General features: G+C 28.9%; 1 protein-coding gene and 1 long non-coding RNA gene across 2 annotated transcripts; one reads left to right on the forward strand and one right to left on the reverse strand.

The window, feature by feature from the left end:
* The first annotated feature begins 8,974 nt into the window (after positions 1-8,974).
* On the forward strand, positions 8,975-10,709 carry LOC148549878 (uncharacterized). The gene is made up of 4 exons (XM_088495827.1): positions 8,975-9,346; positions 9,511-9,522; positions 9,609-10,161; positions 10,276-10,709. The coding sequence occupies exons 1-4, from the start codon at positions 8,975-8,977 to the stop codon at positions 10,707-10,709; spliced, it is 1,371 nt and encodes a 456-aa protein (XP_088351953.1).
* Positions 10,710-21,507: 10,798 nt separating this feature from the next.
* On the reverse strand, positions 21,508-22,033 carry LOC148549879 (uncharacterized). The gene is made up of 2 exons (XR_015896010.1): positions 21,805-22,033; positions 21,508-21,698 (listed from the first exon to the last, which is right to left on the reverse strand). It is a non-coding gene; the product is annotated as an uncharacterized LOC148549879 (long non-coding RNA).
* Between the last annotated feature and the right edge of the window lie 1,524 nt (positions 22,034-23,557).

Genomic DNA, 23,557 nt, shown 5'->3' on the forward strand with positions numbered 1-23,557 from the left:
TTTTTTATAATTTTACTTATTCATTCTTTTTTCTCTCTTTCTTTCTCTTTCTCTTGTGTTTATGGTACAATTTTTTTAATTTATTTAGTTTTTATTTCTTTTATCACAATTTATACATTTTATTTTTTTATATTTTTTAAAGATTTTTGTCTATTTTTTTACTATTTCTTTCAAAAAATCTTAATTACTTAACAATCTTTATTTTTTAAATTCACTATATATATGCAATTTTACTTTTTTTTTTTTGATAAAATTCTACTTGTGATGCTAATTCTTCTAATGATGTAAATGCTGATAATTATATTTTTACTTTTTGATATAATTGATATATTATTAATAATAAATAGTAACTAACTCCTCATTTTTAATCAAAATATTTTGACGATAGTTTCTATTTATTGATGTTAATGGTTGATTGTTTCTTTAAAATAAAATGCATTATAATTTTAGGTTATTTCATAATTAACAATAAAGATATAATAAAATAGATATAATAGAATAGATAGAATAGATAATAAAGATATTTTCTTAAATTAGTATAATTATGCATTATTTATTAAATATTAATTGTAATATTGTAATATAATTATAATAAAGATATTTTTCTAAAATAAATTTATTTAGAGAAACATAAATTAGTTATTAATAACCGGTGCCATTATCATATAATTATCATATTATTATTATTATTATTATTATTATTATTATTATTATTATTATTATTAAAATAATTAAAAATATTTTCGATTGATAATTGATAAGTAGTTTAATAATATATTAAATATTAATTTTATATATCTATAATAAAGATATTTTTCTAAATTAGTATAATTATGCATTATTATTTAAATACTAATTATAGTATAATTATAATAAAGATATTTTTATAAAATAAACTTAGAAGAGAAAATAATACATTCATTTTTGCAGAAAGATAAATTCGTCAGAAATTAATACCTCACTTCCATTAGCTAAGGAAAAACTCAGTTTTAGTATATTAAATAAATAGATGGATAGATTAATTATATTTATTCTGATTATTAGAATAAATAATATTCCATCATTTAATATTTTATTTGATTGATTAAATTACATCAATCATAACTAATTAAATATTTAATTTAATTAGAATAGATATTAAATTATTTAAAATTTTGTTTGATTTATTAAACCACATAAATATTAAATGATTTAATAAATAATATATAAGGTAATGAAATAAATGAAGTTATTTAATTTAATTTATTATCTTATTATTTTATATATAATAAAACGAGTATTAATTAATTGATATTTAAATAAAACGAGTATTAATTATTGAGAAGGTAACGAGTTTATACTACATATTAATTAATAGATACTTGAATAAATTATTTAAACTGGTCAAATATATTTTTTAATTGTTCTCTTATTAGTACGGTCCAATAAATAAAACGGGTATTATTAATCATTGTAATGAATGAATATTTATTATTTTTAAATAAATTTATTTAATTCATTTAAAAATATTGAAAGGATTCCAATTTTATATGCTACGATTTTATTTTGTTATTAATGTATATATACTTCTATATTATATATTCTATGATTCCTATATTCTCAGATAATATTTTTAATTTTTTTTAGTTTAATTTATTATTTTTAGTTATCAAAATTTATTTATTGCTTTTAGTAATCATTTTTAGATATCAATTTAATTTCTTTAATTTAATAATTCAACAATATATTTTAATTATATATAATTAGAATATATTTTTTATCCCTTTTTGCTTTCTATTTTATGCTTTGGGTGTAATGTTTGTAATTCCTTTATTTTTGTTTTTTCTATCTTAATTTTGCTAATTTTTTTTATAATTTTGTTTTATATCAAGTATTTTTTTTATGTATTTTGATTAATAGAATTATTTTATTTAAAGATATTTTAAATTTTTTATAATATTTTTATAAAAGTTGATTAATATATTCTTCTTTCAATTTTTTCTTGAAATTTGTTTAATGAGATTGTATTTTAATTTTTCTCTTTTATCTTTTAATTTATATTCATTGATTATATTAATCTTCTATTACAATACATTTTTTATTTATTTTCCACACATTATTTGTTTTATCTTCTTTTACTTCTTTTAATTGTTCTCTTTATTTTTTTAATTTTTTATTTTATTTTTACTCCTTATATATAAATTTATTATAATTCATCACATGCATGTTCTTTTTTAATTTAAGTAATTTTTTTAGAATATATTTTATCATTGATGCTATATGTTATTTAGTGTGTTTATTTTTAATTTTTTAATTATCTATAAATATATTTATAAAAATATGATATCATTTTGTCCAGTATTTATTACTGTGTTTAGTAGATAAATAACAAAATTTTTATTTATTGTTACATTGATTGAGTTTGAAGATTTTATTTATACTTTTATACATTTGTTTATATTGTATAATTTGTATTTGTGTTAGTGACATCATGATTCATATAAAATATTTGTGTAACAAATCTTATAAATTATTTTTATAAGTTATAATTTATTTTTGTTTTATCTGGATATTCAATTTTTAATAATAATTTTTATTTATTTATAAATATATTATTTCCTATTTTTATTTAAAACAATTATAAGATAGTAAATATAATTTTTTTTATTTTATTCTTAATATTTAGTTTTAGTTTTATTCTTGATATTTTAATATATTTCAGTTATACTACTAAATAAATAACATTAAGTATAAATAATTAATTATACTAATTATTTGATTTGACCAAAATAAATATTAAATTATTTAATAAATAATGAATAAAAAATAAAACAAATGAATTTAATTTAAATTTTTTACCTCTATATATATATATATATATATATAAATATAATTAGAATGTACTTTATATTTTTTTTCTCTTTTTTTTACTTCCGTTATAATTTTTGTAACTTCTTTATTTTGCCAAAATTTTCTATGATTTTATTTTATATATTTTTTATGTATTTTGATTAATAATTTTTAAGGGTGTTACTATTTTGTTTATTTTATATTTTATATTTATTAAAATTTTTTTACTGTGTATTTTTTATCAATTACATGTATAATTTTTTTTTGCCTATTTCTAGCTACTTCTTTTAGTTGCTTTTTTTATCTTATTTTTAATTATTTATTTAACTTTTACTCCCAATATATTTATTATATTTCATTTCGTCTTAAATTTAATTTTATGGTTATCTTTCAATTGTGTAAAATTGAACCGTTTCTTTCAAAAATATTTAAATATATTATTTATTATAAATAATTATTATAATAAACAAACAAATATAAATTAAATATATAATTTAATTTTTAATTTAAATTAAAAATTAAATGAATTATCAAAAAAATATCAACAAATTTTGTTTTAAATTTCTCTATAGTTTTATTTAATGGTAAAAATCTCTCTGTAATTACTAACATTGTAGATACCAAAAAAAATATAAATTTCTATCAAGTAAAATAAAATACATATAAGATAAATAGCATATATGTAATTCTATTATTAATCATAGACTATAGACAAATTTCTAAAAACAAAATCTTATGATTCAACCAGTAATTTTTTAATATTTTTTTTTAAGTTATCCAAACTTATCAATATTTTATAATATGATTTTACAAGTTATAATATGTGATATTATCCATTGTTATATATATGAAAAATGTGACTCATTTAGTGATTAACCACTTATTTTCGATTAATATTGTTATAATAAGGATACATGTGACTTTATGAGAATGATATAGCTTGAACTTTGGTTATCTAGAAATTTACTGAGTGGTTAGAGTAGTTTACGTCACGAACCAACAAATGCTAACAATTGGAATGATAAAAAAGAGGGTTAAGTACTGAAATCGTCCTTAAGGTAAGTGGCGAAAATCAAATTCGTCCCCGACGTTTTTTTGCTATTAAAATCATCCCGAACGTTCAGAAACACTTTAAAATCATCCTTTCCCGAATTTTTGGACAAAAATACCCTTGACTATTAATAAAAATAAAAAAAAACCCTACCCCCACCCTCACCCATCAGCATCTCTTCGCTTCTCTCCCCCCCCCCAACCCCACAATTTCCCTTCCTCCTACACCCACCCCCAAACCCCACCCCCAAATCCCATCCCATCATCATCATCATCATCAGTTCCCACTCCCTCACCCCCATCACCGTCGCCCCTTCACCCCTTCACCGCCGCCGCCTCACCCCCTCACCGCCGCCGCCCCTGAGTCCAACCCGCCGCCGCCCCTGCGTCCAACCCTCCTGCCGCACCGTGGGTCCAACCCCCTCACCCCTTCACCGCTGCCGCCTCACCCCCTCACCGCCGCCGCCCCTGCGTCCAACCCGCCGCCGCCCCTGCGTCCAACCCTCCTGCCGCACCGTGGGTCCAACCCCCGCACCGCACCGCACCACCGCTTCTTCTTCTTCTTTTTCTTTTTCTTCTGTGAACTGAATTTGTTGAATCTGTGGACTGAATTTTTTGTAAAATTTGTTGTGCATGTTTAAATTTTCTGTTGATGATGATGATGATGATGAACATGAAGAGAGGGGCATGAGAAAAGGGGTGGGGGGGGAGGTATTACAGTGAGGGGGTGAGGGAGTGGGTGAGGGGGAGGTGGTGAGAGGTAGGGGGTGAGGGATGGGGGGTTACAGTGAAGGGGTGAGGGAGTGGGTGAGGGGGTGGAGGATTACAGTGAGGGGGTGAGGGAGTGGGTGAAGGGGAGGCGGTGAGAGGTAAGGGGTGAGGGGGTGGAGGGTTACAGTGAGAGGGTGAGGGAGTGGCTGAGGGGTAGGGGTGAGGGGGTGGAGGATTACAGTGAGGGGGTGAGAGAGTGGGTGAGGGGGAGGCGGTGAGGGGGTGAGGGAGTGGGTGAGGGGTGGGGGATGAGGGGGTGGAGGGGGTGAGGGGTGGGGGTGGGGGTTTACGGTGAGGGAGTGGGTGAGGGGGGGCGGTGAGGGGTGGAGGGTTACCGGAGTGGGGTTAAGGTGTTGGTGTTTGTGTTTGTGTTTGTGGTGGTGGTGGTAGTGGTGGTGGTGATGGTGGGGTGATGAAGGTGAAGAGGAGAATGATGATAATGAGGGTATTTTGGTCCAAAAATTTGGAAAAGGATGATTTTAAAGTGTTTCTGAACGTTTGGGATGATTTTAATAGCAAAAAAACGTCGGGGACGAATTTGATTTTCGCCACTTACCTTAGGGACGATTTCAGTACTTAACCCTAAAAAAGACTAACCAAATGGATATTTGCCGAATTACTTGCAATTTGGGACTAAATAGGGATTAGTGAAATTTTTACGGGTGAAGACCTATCCACGTGAAATAGACTCGGATGGAGACATAGGTACCCTTTTCAAAGGACCTGTTAAATCCACGTGAATATAAAATGACTGATTTATCCTTATATATATATATATATATATATATATATATATATATATATATATATTTCTTAAATTTGGTAATCCTAATTTCTGTCTCCAATCTAAACTCTTTTTTTTCTTTCTAAACTCATCCTTAGCTTTGATTTTGTATCTACTCTTTCTCTAACTCACTTTCTCTACCTCTTAAGTTCGTCATTATGTTGCTCAGTCTCGCTCTAAAATATTGTATTATGTTATGATATTGGAAGATATTTTTATATTTTTTTAAAATTTTATTTTTTATAATGAATATATTATGAGTTGTGTTGAATTATATTGAATTGATTATTTTATGATTATTGTATTATAGTTTTTTTGTTATTTTTTTCAAAAATTTTCAAAGAATATCTATAAATAATCGTGGGTATCTGCATTCGCTAAGAAGATAATTAAATAGGGAGACTTGCGATGAAGATGGAGAGCGAACATGGGATATTTTTTTTTTAAACCGGAGCGAAAGGACGGAAAAAGGGGTTCACCGCTGTGCCCATACGGGTATCTATTACTATATCTAACTAACAACGAAAATTCAATTTGAGCCGATTTGAGATAGGACACGTGAACTTTATCAGCATTGAGTTTTAAGACAATGAACCTAATTCAAATTTAGGATCCTAACAATAGACTTAGGTTAATCTTACTCACTTGAGTTAATATTTGAGTCATTACTATAATAAATACTATACTATTAAATGTGATTATATTTAGTATATATAAAAGTTAGGTATACTTACAATAGATTTTATAATCAAACTAAAAGAATTTTAATTATCTTTTTTTTTAATTTTAAATATTATTTACTATCTTATTGAAAAAGTGAATAATATAATAATAATCACTCACATAATTAAAATAGATCATCCTAATATATACATGACACTACATATATCAAGAATTATTATATGTGATAAATTATTTCTTTAATTTTTTAAAGATAATTTATATGTAAATTAACTAATCTTTATAACATACGGTCTATTGCATAATTTTCTCCTCTTATAATATGGATAAATTGATTAATTTAATATATAAAATATAAATTTATATTATTTAACATACGAAATAAGTAACTTAAGTTATTATCTAAGACAATAAATATAATAATACAAATATCTACATATTTATTAGTATTAAAAAAATATACAAATAATATAAACATGATTTTTTTGGTAGAAAAACAATAATAAAGGTTATTAATAATTAAGTTAATTACATAATAAAAAATTATGAATAATTTTTTAAATAATAATAAAAAATAAGATCACTATTTTCACATACTACAAAATTTATAAAAAAAAATTAGACAATAAAACAATCCTAAATAAATTATACGTTAGCTCTATTAAAAAAATTAAATTATATATTAGATATTATTATTTGTGTACTAATATATATATTATCGATTATTAAGTTATAATGAATTTCCAACTCAATTTTTGGTAACTAAAATTTAAATAATTAAAATTATTAAATGTTGAATATTTTGTAACTAACTAATTTTATTTTTGTTATTAAAATTTAAAAAAATGTGAGTTGTTAATGAATTCTGAATTCAAATTTAAATTTAAATTTCTGTAAGCAAATATTTTGAATTTTTTTCACTAACTAGAATTAATTTTAAAATAAAAAATTATTTTGTACATCATATTATAAAATAGTGTAATCATTCATTTTTTTAATGGTAATTATTGTCAAATAAAATAATATAAAAATAGAGAAAAATATATTTACCAATCTAGGAATAATAATTTATTTTTCAATAGAGTAAATTATATATTGAATAACAAAAGTTATTATAGTTTATTTTTACACAAACTAATATATTCAACGACAATATTTTGGTAATATTACCAAAAGATATTAATCAATCTAATAGCTTTTGTAATGATATAAGTGTATAAGTTTAGAAGCTTAAAAATCATGTCATAAAATGTAAAATTTTAACCGGTAACAACGATGATCATATTGTTTGACTTCCTGAATGAATATGATACCAATAAATAAAATTGTCACAGTTAAATTTCAACAAAGACAAATCTCCATAAGTATTACTATCATCAATGAGAATTGTTCTACTTTCAAGATAAATACTATTTTCTTTTATTGTATTTTCCAACTCGGCAGGTCGAGAACTAATCATCCACGGATTGAAGGTCTATTTATTAAGGGTCTGCCGTTAGCCAATAAGTTGTTACATACACAAAGCGGGATTCGAAACTCTAATACTTACTTAGATAGACGAGTGAAATAACCACTTAATCAATTCAAATCAGTTAAGACAAATACTAATTATTTTTAATATTTTTAACATTAAAAATAATTAAACTTTAATTTTAATTATAAATTTGTAAAATATTTATAATAATTATTATTATACATATTTTTTGTTTAATCTCCTTTAATAAAAAATTTATATATTTTTATTAATTATCCCGTACAATATACGAAAACATACACTAGTTCATTTCTAAAGTTCAAGATGTCGTTTTCTAATAACTAAAATCATTTATTTTATGATGGTATGGATGTTAATATTATAGAGTTAAGCCCCACTTTGGTCCCTGAGATTGACGAGTTGCACTGATTTAGTCCTTCAGATCCTAATTGCACTAAATTAGTCCCCCGGATTCAAAAAAATGCACCACGTTAGTCCTTACCCTATTAATTATTCCGTCACCACGTTAGTGACATGGCCAAAAATTGCCACGATGGACACTAGGAAATGGCGTCGTTTCTAAATTGGCGCTAAAAAAACCCTTTGAGCGACGTCGTTATTATGCGATGGAAAATAAAACGTTGGCCTCTCCCTCTTTTGTCTCCACTGTTCGTCTTCAACCCCTCCATGAGTGACGCAGAGGAAAAACGTCTCTCTTCCGTTACTCACTGAAAATAGGAACGAGTAACTGCAATAGGATTTCGGAGACTGCTGGATCACGAGTGAACACTGTACAGTTGTTTGAGGAGGTACTTTGCTGCTACAAGGAGCTTCTGTTCCGTCACCGAGGTTAGTGAAGATTTTAAAATTTTATTTTTTCAAATTTTAGGGAATGCATTGATGGTTGTTGATCATAGTTTATTGCTTTGTATATTATTTTTTCCTAAGGTTCGTAGTGGAATTTGGGCTAGGGTTTTAATACAAAGTCTGAGTTCAGAGAGGCAGTGAGAGAGTTTACAATTCAAGAAGGTAGGCGGATTCAGTTTATTAAGAATGATGCTGTGAGATGTAAGGCTGTCTGTAAGGCTGAGGAGTACAAGTGGGTGGTATATGCCTCACGAGATCACGAGGAGACATGTTGGCAAATAAAAACCTTCAATGACGACCACACATGTGCTAGAGAGGCTACCAACCGAGCTACAAATAGGAACTGGTTGACTAGCAAGTTAGTGAAGAAGGTTAGGAAATATCCTAACTTCAGACAATGTGAGGCAGCTGTCTACTTCAAGTCCAAGTGTGATCTGGTGTTAAATAGGAATTAAATTTTTAGAGCCTTGGCAGACGCTAGAGCTGTGGTGTATGGAGATGAGAAGGCCCAGTATGCAATGGTAAGGGACTATAGAAAAACCTTATTGAAGTGTAATCCGAGTTCAACAGTTAGAATAGGAACCATCCCCCAACCAGATGGAGAGGTGATCTTTCAGAGGATGTATGTATGTCTTAGTGGGTGCAAGAATGGTTTTAAGGCAGGGTGTAGGCGACTGATTGGTTTAGATGGTGCATTCCTTAAAACACAAACTGGAGGCCAGATTCTATCCGCTGTGGGTCATGACACAAATAATCACATCTATGTTATAGCATGGACAATTGTGGATGTCGAGAACACGAAGAACTGGAGGTGGTTTCTGGAGCTACTCCATGAGAACCTCGGAGACTATAAAGAAAACAAATGGTGCTTCATGAGCGACATGCAGAAGGTAAACATAAATTGCTAGTGCATGCCCTTTCATAGTATACTCTATTATTAGAACAGTTTTTATGGTGTAGCCTATTGCTAGTTAATGTAAGTTCTTTGAGTATTATGTGTCCACATGATGGTCTGAATAGCTGTGAACTGACTGATTATACTGTTTGTGTATAGTATGCTTTATTGGTAATATGACTTAGGGACTATTATGTATCACGATTTGTAACTTAGGGACTATTATATATCACGAATTGTATCTGATTCACATGCAGGGTCTGCTTTCTGCAGTCCAGGAGGTAATGCCTCATGTCCACCATAGGTTCTGCGTGTGGCACTTATGGAGAAATTTTAACAAGCAGTGGAAGGATTTAGAGTTAAGGGGTTTACTTTGGGAATGCGCACGATCAACAACTTATCAAGATTTCTCTGACAATATGAAGAAGATTAAGAAAATTAATGAAGAGGTGTGGAATTACCTGAACAAGTGGCCTATGGAGTCCTGGACAAAGTCAGCATTTAGTCATAATCCTAAACTGGATAATATCTGCAATAACGCTTGCGAGGTCTTTAATGCAAGAATTAAGGAAGCAAGGGCCAAGCCAATCATCACGCTACTTGAGGAGGTCAGAATGTTTGTCATGAGAACAATCACTAAAAGCAAAGTTAAGTTAGCCAACCATGTGGGAAAGCTACCACCAGTGGTTCAAAGTAGGTTGGACAAGATCAGGAAGGAGACTAAAAGTTGGATGCCAATCTGTACAAGGGATGATGAGTATGAGAAGTTTGAAGTTCATGGTCATCCAACTAACATGGTAGTGGATCTGGGTAAGCGACTCTGCACATGTCAATTTTGGATGCTAACAGGTAATTAAATACTTTATTAACCAAGAGACCTGTGTTAAATACTTTAATGACACATTACTTTGTTAATTACTTCAGGAATGCCCTGTGTGCATGCGTGTGCAGCCCTCGCAAGGGTGAATAAGAGACCTGAAGATTTCTTTCATAAGTGGCTCACCATGGATGCATATAGAGACACTTATGCACATTATATAAATCCATTGCCTGAACAATCTCTTTGGAAAAAATCTGACCAGAATAGACCACAAGCTCCAAAGAAAAAGAAGAAGCCAGGACCACTAACAAAGAAAAGGAGAAAGGATGCAGATGAGGGTAATGAGGGAAGCAAGAAATCTAAGGTAACTGGGACTCTAAAGAGACAACTAAAATCATTTACTTGCAAATACTGTCTACAAAAGAGGCACACAAAGAGGGGTTGTCCAAAAAAGAGAGCAGCTGATGTTGCTCAAGCTCTTGCTGATGCAGCTACAGCTGCCGCTAAGACAAAGCCCACTGAACAAGCACCTACTTAAGCTCCTCCAGATGCACCTGCTCAGGCTCCTCCAGAAGCACCTTCTCAAGCTGCTCCAGAAGCCCCTGCTCAGCCACCTGCACCAGTTGAGATCGACCTCTCCCAGCCAAACTACTCCGATGCACAACAGTTCCAACATAGTAAAGAGGTAGTTGCATTTAGTTTCACAACTCATACTCAAAATTGTTGTCCACGTTCAACTGAAGTATCTGATAGTAAAAGAGAAATATAGAGTAAAAGGAATATTGAACCTGATAGAGAGTTGAAATAATAAGGAATCCTAATTCCTTTAAGAGGAATCCTAATCCTAAAACCTAAAAGAGAGGAGAGAACCTCTCTCTCTAAAAACTACATCTAAACTATGAAAAGTGAATAATTCAATGCATGTTAATGAATGGATGCATTCCCCCACTTTATAACCTCTAATCTGTGTTTTCTGGACTTGGATTTGGGCCAAAAAGGGTTTCAGAAACCGCTGGAGGCGTTTTCTGCAGTTTCTGGTGCGTGGCGTCTGTCACGTATCCGCGTGGGTCACGCGGTCGCGTCATCTGGGAGTTTTCCTTATCACGCGTCTGCGTCAGTCACGCGTTCGCGTCGCTGCCTTTTCGCGCTAGGCACGCGGCCATGTGGTCCATGCGCTCGTGTCGCTGCCCTTTTCTTCAAAACTCCATTTTGTGCTTTCCTTCCATTTTTGTATATTTCCTTTCCATCCTTTAAGTCATTTCTGCCCTATAAGGCCTGAAAGTACTCAACACACAGATCACGGCATCGAATGGTAATAAAGGGTAATTAAAATTGATAATTTTTAAGCATAGGAAACATATTTTTCACATACATCACATAATAAGGAAGGGAAAGTAAAACCATGCAATTTACATGAATAAGTGAGTGAATGATTGAACAAATCACCTAAATTGAGCACAAAATACATCATAAAATATGGGTTTATCAACCCACACCCACACCACTGCGGAATACCTGATGCTCTACTTCGACTGGAACTCCTTGTGTTGGACCGCATGGAACTCTGGCTCCCACTTGCAATCATGATGGTAAACTCGGAAGGGAGCAAGAGACGAAGAACCAGAGAGAAATGGGAAGAAGAAGAAGATGATGGGGTCACAGGATGCACTTAGGATTTAAAAGGGGATAAGAACTAAATTAGAGCAAATCAAACTTTAAGCCACATCATATAACCGTTAGTGTGTCCAGCGTGGCAATATTTGGCCACATCACTAACGGCGTCAGTCCTCCGGTGATGGAAAATAGGGTAAGGACTAACGTGGTGCATTTTTTCGAATCTGGGGGACTAATTTAGTGCAATCGAGATCTGAAGGACTAAATCGATGCAACTCGTCAATCTCAGGGACCAAAGTGGGGCTTAACTCTAATATTATGACTTATGTGATTAATTTGCTCTTGTCATAGTCTTCAACAGCACCTTTTAACTTAATAGATTTTTTCATTCAATTTTTTTTAAAGATAGAAGTGAGACTCGAATTCGTTATCTATATCTGAATATGTAAAAATTATGCCATTTGAATTATAATTCGTTGATAGATTTTTTATTCAATTATTTAAATTAAAACTAATAAAATAATATTGTTAACTTAGGGTGTGTTTGGTTTAGCATTAAAAAGAAGAGAAACATGTTTGAGTGCATTGAACGCTTCTTCTTCTTGTTTGGATGCTTTTTTTTTTCTCTAAACGCCAACGTGATTTTACGTTGTTAACGTGCGTTTATAAGAAGGTAGAGATTGTAATTTCTACATTTAGAAAATTACGTTAGGATTGAATTTATTTTGTTCTTATCAATTCTACTCTTTACTTCCTTACTTGTAGTCTCTTTAGTATTCAAATATTTTAAATATATAATTATATTTTTTATTAAATTTTTATTTTTTATTTTGTATAAAAAATATTTTTGTTTGGCTTTGTTAAAATTTGTAAGTATAATTCTTGTATATTAATTTATTATTATAATTTTATTATAATATAAATTATTAATCCCATTAAAAAGAACAAAATAAATAAAAAACTAATTATAACTAAGAATAAAGTCATAAATAATTCAAATTTATAGTTTAAAATAATATTAAATAAAAAAGTATTGAAAGTATTAAAAAAATTATAAGTAATATAATTTAATAAAGTATATTTTAATATATTTTTTATATATTATTTTTGCTTTTGATATAAAAATATATTTTGCCAATTTTTATATATTATTTTTATTTTAGTAAGTAAATATTAATTTTATTATAAAATTAATTAATAATATCTATTTAAACATCTAAATTAAAATAATAGAATAATATAAAAAATTTATTTAAGTTGATGTCTATTTTAATAATTTTTTTATTTAAAAGTAATTTTGAGTAGTGTAATTTAAACAATATTTACTTTAGTATAATCCATTTTAATATAAAGATTACCAAACATAAATCACTTTAACACAAACTTACTTTTCATCAAAATTAAGTTTATAAAATCAATTTTATACAAACTTTCGTATACAAACTAAAATCCAAACACACACTTATTAGTAGAATAAAAAATAGTAAAAACATTTTAAACACGCGGACACACCGTCACGCACATGCGCACACCCACTCTCCCACTTAGTTTTATGTATATTTGGCAAGCTGATATTCTGTTTCTTCTTTTTGCTCTAATTAGAATCATATAACTGTTACACCTATTATGCATTATTGATGCTTTCCTTATTAATTATGATATGATCTTCCTTAATTACTAACAAAAATAGTCAGAACTTGTTTAAACGTTAATTAATTTTTTAATTAAAAAATATTTGATAATAAAAAATATTAATAAAAAAATAATCAAATTTTATTTTATTTAATATTTATTAAATATTATAATAATTAATTAATATTTAATAAGACAATTCTGACTATTTTTTTTTGTTTTTCTAACATTGCGCTTTTTAATAATCATGTTTTTTTATCATCTAAATGAAAAATAGAGAGACAAAGATTTATCTATCCTATTTCTGTTTCTGGCATCACATTCCTTATGAGCATCTTTGTGAAAAATAGGTAGAAACATTTATTTATCCTTTTCCTTTTTGTGGTAATCAGTTTTTCTTAACATCTTGTAAAAAATAGTTACAAATTAAACATTTGCTGATTTCTTAGCATCCTTGTGAAAAATAGATATATACTACTAGAAAAATAATTTTTAGAGATCATTTATTGTACTTTAATTTTAATAATAATAAAAATAATTATTAATATATTTACTGCCAAACATTGACTGTCTTATGTTTTGTTTTTAAAAAATTTTAGTAATAATTATACAATTATCGATAAAGACATATTTAATAGCCGTAAAAAATATATAATTTCAATTATATAACATATAGTAATAACAATAAATATATATTTATCACAAAAATATTAGTTAAATAAGATATATAATTATCATTATGTTATTATCACTAAAAATTTATCAATAAAAATAATTTTTGTTGTAGCGATAAACATTTGGTTAGCCGCCAATGAGTAATAACTCAAATGGCATAGTCTCCCCATATTCAATTAAGAGATTGCAGGTTCGAGTCTCCTATCTTTTGTAAAAAAAAAAAAAAAACATTTGGTTAGCCTTTTCATTGAATAAACTGCAAAAAAATATCATTGAATTATAAACGGCTAGTATAAGTATCTCTCAAATTCATGAAAAGCTTCCCGTGTTACAACAAGTTCACAGTCGATTCACATTCACTCCTGCCACTTGTGTTCAAGATGTATGTTGAAAACTGAATCAATTTCTCATGCTTTGTTCCAATGCCCTGTCTTCAATAATATGGAGTCTAAGCTTAATAACTCCTTACCTATGGATGAGAGAAGAAGAGACATTTTTCAATTGGTGGCAACGAGTCTTATTCTGGGCAGTGACCCAATTCGACGGTAGATAAAAGACCCTCCTCATAGCGGCGCTGTGTTGGAGCATTTGGAAAGCGAGGAATCAATGTGTTTTTGAGAAGGTAATAAGCCCGGCACCAGAAACAGTGAAAGAAGCCAGCAATTTAGTGCGTGAACTTGTGAGCCATACCTGATAGATGCTGCTAATTTTCTTTACTCTTACTTTACTCTTTCCTAAGCTCTTAGTCTTTCCGTCATAGAATTGGTGATAAATGAAAATACCCAATTCTTTTGTACTTTCTTATGGAAACACTTTTATTTTATATTAATAAAATAACATTTATCTTTAAAAAAAATATCTCTCAAATTTGTTAATACAAAATATTTTAAAATATTTTTAAATGTAAAAAGATAAAAATATCTTTATTTTTATAAGTAATGAATCACTTTTATATTTGACAAATTATTTGTGAATTTGATATGAAATTTATAGAAGTATTTGGATAACTATCTAAAAAGAACATACTAAATTTTTTTGGATAGTACGAGAAGCAGACCATCACACCCGAAAATAACATCTTTCAGTCCCATTTTCAAACACATTTTCAATAATATTTTTATATTAAAATTTTTTAACCAGTAATTTATCTGTTAATAAATTGATAGCAATTTTGATTACTTTAATATACTTAAATTAAGTTTCAGAGTTGATGAATCTGATGTATATTTGATTGTGCTATGTGTTCTAAATTGCTTGAATATTTCTTTTTAGTGCTGAACTTTCTTGGTTTTCATTAACTGTGTTTGGCTTTTATATATATATATATATATCACTACAAGAAAAATACCCATTCAGCCACACTTTTTTTAAGCTACATTTGAAAAGCGTAGCCTATTCATAGAATAGGCTACGCTTTTCTCTGTGTTGCCTTTTTATAAGAGAAAAGGATACACAAATGCGGCATCATTTAAAAAGTGTAGCCTTAGGTATTATAGAAATCACTTATAAAGCGTAGCTGTAGGTTAATATCTATAGGTTCACTTTTCATATCAAATGAGACGCTTTTAAAGGGTAGCCTATTTTTTAAGTTTTGGGTGCACTTAAAAAGTGATGCCTAATGTATCCAAAGTAAAATTCTTACCACTTGGTAACTTTTTTTCCTCTTTAACGCGACAGGAAACCTATACTTAGTGAAAATTTTTTCAATTCCCTCCTAGGTCATCACTCCCCTCCAAAGCCCCTTCATCCTTGCAATACTGACCACCACTGAAAACCCTCTCACCACACTCACCATCGCCACTGACCACCACCATCGCCACTGACCACCCTCTCCCTGCACCATCGCGAAGAAACCCTCTCACTGTACCATCGCGAAGAAACCCGTACTCATCACCACTCACTACAAGAAAGTCACTCCTGTTCGCCCTCACCATCGTCATCTCTGCGCTTCTCACCTTCGCCAACCCTGTCGCGCACAACCCTCACCGTCGCCACCACTCACTCATCTTCATCACTCACGACTCACCACGCCATCAGTCATCGTCATTGTTGCTTCTCTTTGCTGCGCGCTCACATTAGGAAGACTCTGCCTCAACTGAAAGCCTCTCATCAGTCGCTCACCATCGTCAAGAAGGTATGTATTCACCTTCATTTGGTTTCTAAAATCTGAGAGGGTAGGATTCCGATTTTAGGGTTACAATTTGGGGGTTTGGTACAAAATCCTGTGAACTCGTGAATTGATGAACATGCATGCTAATGTTGTGGTGCAGTAGAACTAGTGAATTTGGGGGTTTCAGTCTGTTAGTGTTGCACTGCAGGTTTACTGTGACTTGTGGCTAAAAATTTATGGTTTGTCTGCTCCTGAAGGTCCACTTACGAAGATTTGCTTCTGTATGATTTTTGGTGCACGCAAAATAATTGGAGCTGTTAACATTTATTGTCTAAGTTGAAGTTGCTAAAACAAAGATTGAACTGGATGTGCAGAGTGTCCATAGGAGAAGCTGTGTTATTATATTTTTTGCTTTTATGCACAAACCATTCTTCTGTTAAAATTGTCTTGCCTACTAGTAAATTATGAAAACCAAGTAGGAAGATTGTTTGAGATGATTACTCTTTTTATATAAAAAACAAAAATATTTTAAAGGATTCTGAAATAAGTATTCTCATAAAATCTTCTAAAGAAACAAATTCTTGTAAAGAGACAGGGTATGGACTTCCATTTTTAACAAATAAAATAAACCTTGAACTGTGAAACGCTAAATCAACAGAAATCAAACTTTCCAATGCAGAAGATTATTGTTTTCATTGTTTTATCTTTGGAATTTTTGTTACTTGCAGGTTTTGACAGAGAGTATTGATCGTGTCTTAGAGTTTGTTAAATGAAGTAAGGCAATCAACCTCACTGTTGCATTGGAGACAGCTACAGCCTTGCAGGTATGTGTGTTTTGTCTCTTTCTTCTAATCATAATAGAAATTTGATTTAAAAGAAGACCAGAACATTGTGTTTGTTCCTGATTTTGCGTATATTTGTTTTGTCTTTCAATTACACTTAGTAAAAATGAAGTCTTATATCAGTTAAAGCAGAGATCCCTTCTGGTATATTACCAAAAATTTTATTACAAGAAAGATCTAATTATTTCAGATGAATCATTTCAAATATTATTACAAGAAAGATCCATTCAAAACTGTTGTAAGATAGGTTTGAGACATTATTATGTTGGTTACTCCACAGTTCACTAATTGAAAGCATAGCATGGGCTTCTTGGTCTAAGGCTTCTTGTAAATTATAACTGAATGTTAAATTTCTTTAAACTATGGCTAATAACCTTAGTTGAAAAGTACCTCTCCCAGGTAATAGAAACAGTAAAGGTTCTTGGTTTTTGGTTTCCTGGTTCTGATCTTGTGATAATAGAGTGTGAATTAGAAGTTGTATGAGGAATAGGAGGTAAGCAGATCTCAATACACTAATAGTTATCTGAGTTTGAGCCTAGTCAAGTGCTGTTAACTTATTCAATCTTATGCTAACTTTCTTCCCTGACTGAAAATATAGGAACTTAAGTCTATAGATGCTGTTTCCTTTGTGGCAATACTTTGTCCTTTTCTTTTACCATGTCAATCATTAGCTATAGTTTCTCAGGCTTGTGTTTACTAGGTTAATTCCTGTATCGATAAATAACTTATTATCCTAGATTAAGTTTATTTAATTTTACATTTTTGATATATATGCATGCACACTGAACATCTTGTGGTTAATATATGTATGTACAGATGTATATTAATTGCTCCCTCAATAGTATACTTAACCCCTAGCTCTCTAGGTCATGTGATTGAGAATATGGGACCAGAAATCTGCTCCTCTGTAAATAACAGAGGGAATGATTCTGGAAACATTGATATTTTAATATGATTTTGTTTTCCATTTGATACTACCAAAATACTAGTAAAAATTGCATGCCTACATATTCTTCCATGATAGCGAGATAACTACTCTGATGGTAACTATATATTAATTCTCCGCTTAATATTCCTTTTTTCTTTGGTATATATAGTCAGATTTTATCCACCCAACACTAATATTTAAACATACTCAAGTTAAGTTAGTGAGATTTATGAATAGAAATTCTGTAAATAAGATGAAAGATTAAAAATATGATCCTTTCAAAATTGAGATATAAATAAGAGTACTGATAGTATAGTTTATGACATAAAAGGGAGTAATATGTAGAGAGAACACTTAAATGCTGGCAACTATATAATGATGGGAGATAGGTATTGATCTCTGCTGCTTTTGACTTGGATGTGGTTGGTCAACTTGTACTGTGTGTATGTATGTATAGGGTGCATGGTGCCTTCATCAATCATCATCATATATATCAACCGAGATCCAATTAATTTGTCTCATATATGATATATTATCTACAATTCTACCTACATACATTCACACATCAAATTAATTTCACTAAACTATAACCTTTTTCTATATATATACATTCACACATCAAATTAATTTCACTAAACTATAACCTGTTTCTTCTATGCAGGAAGACTTCCAACACCGCCAAGCTGCTGGTGAAACAGAAGAGGAAGCATTTGAGGCCATATTCGGGAAAGAACAACCAGGTCGGATAAGGTTGTATGGAAGATCTGTGACAAAGACTGATTTAAAAAAACATGCTGAAATTAATGAAATTAAGAATCAGCACAAAGAGGAAGTGTCCAGTCTGAAGGATAAACTTGGACACATGGAGGCCCAACAGCAAAAACAAGAGGCCAAACAGCAAAAACAAGACGAAGAGATTCATGGGCTGCGAAATATGATCAAGTTATTACTGCAGCGATCGGAACTTGGAATGAGGCCAGAAGAACTAGAAGCTTTATTACAAGACGCCCAACAGTCTCCTATTGATGCGAATAGCGGCCATGGATCAACACATTATCCGAACTTAGATGTGGTATGTCCTTATCTATTCCTTGTTTCATAGTTTTTTACTTGCATTTACATTAATTGCTATGGCTGAAAATGTTTGTTGGCTTTATTAACAGTGAAGTTATATTGCTATGGCTGAAAGTTGTATTATGAAGTTGTATAGCCATGTTATTTTTTTTAGAATATGCTTTCTTGGTTTACTATGACTACGTGTTCCATTTAATTTTTATAATTACGAATGTTATTCTGAATATTTTTTTAACTACTTTTCTATATAATTATGCAGGGTAACAATGAAGATTAAGTAATGAAGATTAAGCTGACTATTATTGTGGTTTATTGGCTAAGATAGAATGCTATTTAGAATCTTTATATGTATGGTTGACTAATGATTTTTATTAGAAGATACTTTTATTGGCTAAGTGATATTATGGTTTTGATATGGCTATGCTTACTTTAGTTTGAGTTGTATGAATTTTTATAGTTAACTTCATTCTAGTACTTTTGGATCAATGTTATAAATATATTTTGGTTAGAGACAATTTTTATTATATAAAGTAATTATTTAGTATAATTATGTATTTATTTTTATTTTGTAATATTTAATTCATTTATACATGTAATCATATTCACTATTAAGTTGTATTAATAATTATTAGATAATTATATATACATATATATATAGAAAAAAAATGAGACCTAAGGCTACACTTATATACAGTAGCTATAGTATACAGAAAAAAAAAAAAACGGACCTAAGGCTACGCTTATATACAGTAGCTATAGTGTACGAAAAAAAAAAAAAAAGAGGGACCTAAGGCTACGCTTATAAAAAGTAGCTATGGTATACACTGTGGCTACGCTTTACAAGTGATGCAGTAGCGTTAAAAAGCGTAGCCTATTCTGGAAGAACGAAAGCTGAAAAGCGTAGCCTTTGGTCATGGACAGCATCACTTGAAAAGCGTAGCCTATTCCCAAACGCCAAAAGCGTAGCCCTTGGTGCAAAAAAGCGTAGCCTTTGAGAATAGGCAACGGCCGAATAGGAATCACCCCAAAAAGCGTAGCCGTAGCCTAAAAAGCGTAGCCGTAGCCTAAGGCATCATTTTTTTCACTTTTGGCTACACTTTTCAAGTGTACCTGAATGGGTGTTTTTGTTGTAGTGTATATATATATATATATATATATATATATATATATATATATATATACCAACCTTTTTTCTAATAAAGAGTTAATAATTCTTTGTGACATATTTAATAATTATTGAATAAAATAAATTGTATCATTATTATTTACACTAATTTTTATTAATTTTTAACATGAGTTTTAATAATTTAACCAATTAATTATGACAATTTTTTTTTACAAATTACAAGAATTACTAGAAAAGTTTCATTTTATAATTGTTTATTTTTCACACTATCGATTTATTAATTAGTTAAAAAAAAAAAACTCAATCCAATATTTTCATAGCCAAACAGTAGAGTTTTTCTAATCGAAGAAAACTTGCATTTTTCATTAAACAGTGATGTGGTTAAATATAGGATACGGGCCAATATAATATAGTCTTTTTTTAAAAAAATTTGAGCATGGATTTACTAGATTTTTTTAAAGTAATGAGAGTGCAGAACATGTTTTGAGATGGAAAGAAAAAATTGTATGTAGTTTGGCTTCAATGGAAGAACCGCAATTTGGTTTTTCTTTTGTAGCTTTTTTTTTTCAACTAATTAATAAATGGGTGGTTTATTATGGAAAAAGTAAAAAATTACAAATAGAATTTCATTCTTTAATAACTCTTGTAATTTGCAAAAAAAAAGTTTTACTATAGTTAATTATTTAAATTATTAAAACTCAGATTATATTAAGAGTTAAAGTTAATTTAATTATAGTGACACAATTTATTTTATCTAATAATTATTAAATATGTCATAAAAGATAACTAATTTTTTATTTGAGAAAGAGTTATGATAAATCTATTTCATTTATTTCAAATTTTGTTTGTTGTTCTTTTCAAACGTGAATTTGCGATTGAAAATCCTACTACTACTACTCATAATAAATAGTAGTAGTAGGAGATGATGACATTATTATTATTATTATTATTATTATTATTATTATTATTATTATTATTATAATAAAGAACATGCATATGTACACAATTGATAGAGTAATTAACTATTTAAAAATATTTGATAACAAAAAAAAAATAGTAAAAAACAATTAAAATTTATTTTATTTAGTATTTATTAATTATTATAATAATTAATAAATATTAATTAAATAAAATAAAATTTGATTATTTTTTTTGTTTTCTTAATATTACCATTCATTACTTAACATACATAAGGAGTTCATTCATTTTTATTACTGTGACTGAAGTTAAATTAAAATGGATCAAAATTGTTTGAAGAAAAAAGAAAAAGAAAAAACAGACTCCTTAATTAACTTGCTACACATATCAACACAATTTTGAATATAAATGAGCATATTTCATAGATAATATCCATTTTCTTTTATTTATAACATATATATATATAATAAATTCATCTGAAGATCAGCATAGCCTGCTTTAATGGGGCAATTCATCAGCCATTTTAGTCTCCGAATTGTTACAATTTATTCGACAACGACAATGTTTCACACATTTTATAAACCAAACGCAGCATTCAATACCATTTCCTGTAAAATATATATATCAAAAACAAAAATTTATTATTTTCACCTTATATTAGTTAGAATAATAATAATAATAAAAAAAAAACAGGATAATATGCTAAAAACTCACCTTCAATATTTTTACTACTATTATTATGGACCGCAACCTTAGTTGTTAGTGCAGGCCTAGGAAGCTTCACAATGGTAGTATCTGCATTTGTCGAAGTAGCTAAGAATGTTATGCTTATGAAGAGGTATGAGAAGAGAACAAACACCACAATTTCCTTTCTAACCATCTTTTCGATCCAATACAATTTTTCTTCTATCTGTTGGCTAATTATAACCTTTGGTATTTATAATACTACCCCGTTCCATTATTTTAAACTTAGTTTGATTAGACTTTTTAAGGAAGTGTTTATGCTTCTAATTGATAAATAAAAAGATTGTGTTTATATTTGTAATTTTTAAAAATTAGAAATATTTTTAAAAGTATTTAAGGAAAAAAATTTTAAAATTTTTTTATACTTTTTAAAATTACGGTTTTGTTAGGTAGACAATGACTTCTTTAAACAATGTGAACAATGAATTCTAGAATCGATTCAATAAAGTAAGAAAACACTCCGACCCAAATTATTTCCTAAACTTAACAGTAGGATAACCATCCGCACACCTAGTGAATTGAACATTTAGCCATTATTAACTGTGCATGAGTAAGTCGAATAAAAAAAATAATCATCCAATTAAGAATAATTAACATAATCATCTGCATACCTATTGAATTGAACATTCAATATATCTATTGTTTACATTGTTTAGTATTTTCATTGTCTACCTCTATTTTTTCTTAAAACTAAATTGTCTAACGTATATAATTTCATACATTAATAAATATATAAATGAAATTTTTTGTTGTGCAACATGAAAAAACAAAAAGAAAAGGCAAAAAGTCAAAAGCAACCACAAACTGCTCCAGGTCTCACTGCAGGATTTGAAGCAAAGGACCAAGAAGATGAGGCCACAAACTCATTAATTTCTATCATGATCTTTAAAATTTTAAAGATTATTTTATCAAATACAATTATTGATGTTTGTATTTGTTGACAGTTAATCTTTTGTTTAATTTATTAAATAGATACTATAATTTTTAAAACTTAATTGTGTCAATGCAAAAATAAAGATACAATAATATATGCATGTTAAAGGAAAGTATTAATAATGAGATTTGGAAAGAGCTAGTAATGAAATTTAATGAACAATAACCTTTAATTTAGTCAATGGAAAAATAAAGATACAATATGAATGTTAAAGGAAAGTATTAATAATGAGATCTAGAAAGAATCCATAATAAAATTTAGTCAATAATAAAGTTTAATTGTGTCAATGAAAATATAAAGATTTATATATAAAAATAAAGTTTAATAAAGTTTATTATTTTAACAGCATTTTTTGAATATATAAAACTTGTTAACCGTGATATGCTATATATTGTGTCAAAAGTTGTTTAAACGAATTACATGAATGGTTAGAAATTTTTAAATTTTAAAATTATGAAACCAGCGTTTTGTTCTTTTGGAGAAATGGTAAGAAATTAAAAGGGCATGGGCATTTACTCACAAACTAACAATAATGGTTAGAAAAAGTTATAATTAAAATCAATTACGAGATACAATTAAAAAAATGAGAATATAATCAAATAAAGAGAATTGGATTAATAAAAAATAATTTTGTGATATCATTTAAATATAGTGACATTAATTAAGAAAAAATCAATCATCAATAATGAGATTAAATACATTATTTTGTCAAGAAAAAAAATCAATTGCAAGATATAACTTGGAAATATAATGAATTAGAGATTTATTTATAAAAAAGAATCAATTATG

Source organism: Arachis ipaensis, chromosome B8 (assembly GCF_059453495.1).
Source record: "Arachis ipaensis isolate K30076 ecotype BB chromosome B8, ASM5945349v1, whole genome shotgun sequence".
Taxonomy (NCBI): domain Eukaryota; kingdom Viridiplantae; phylum Streptophyta; class Magnoliopsida; order Fabales; family Fabaceae; genus Arachis; species Arachis ipaensis.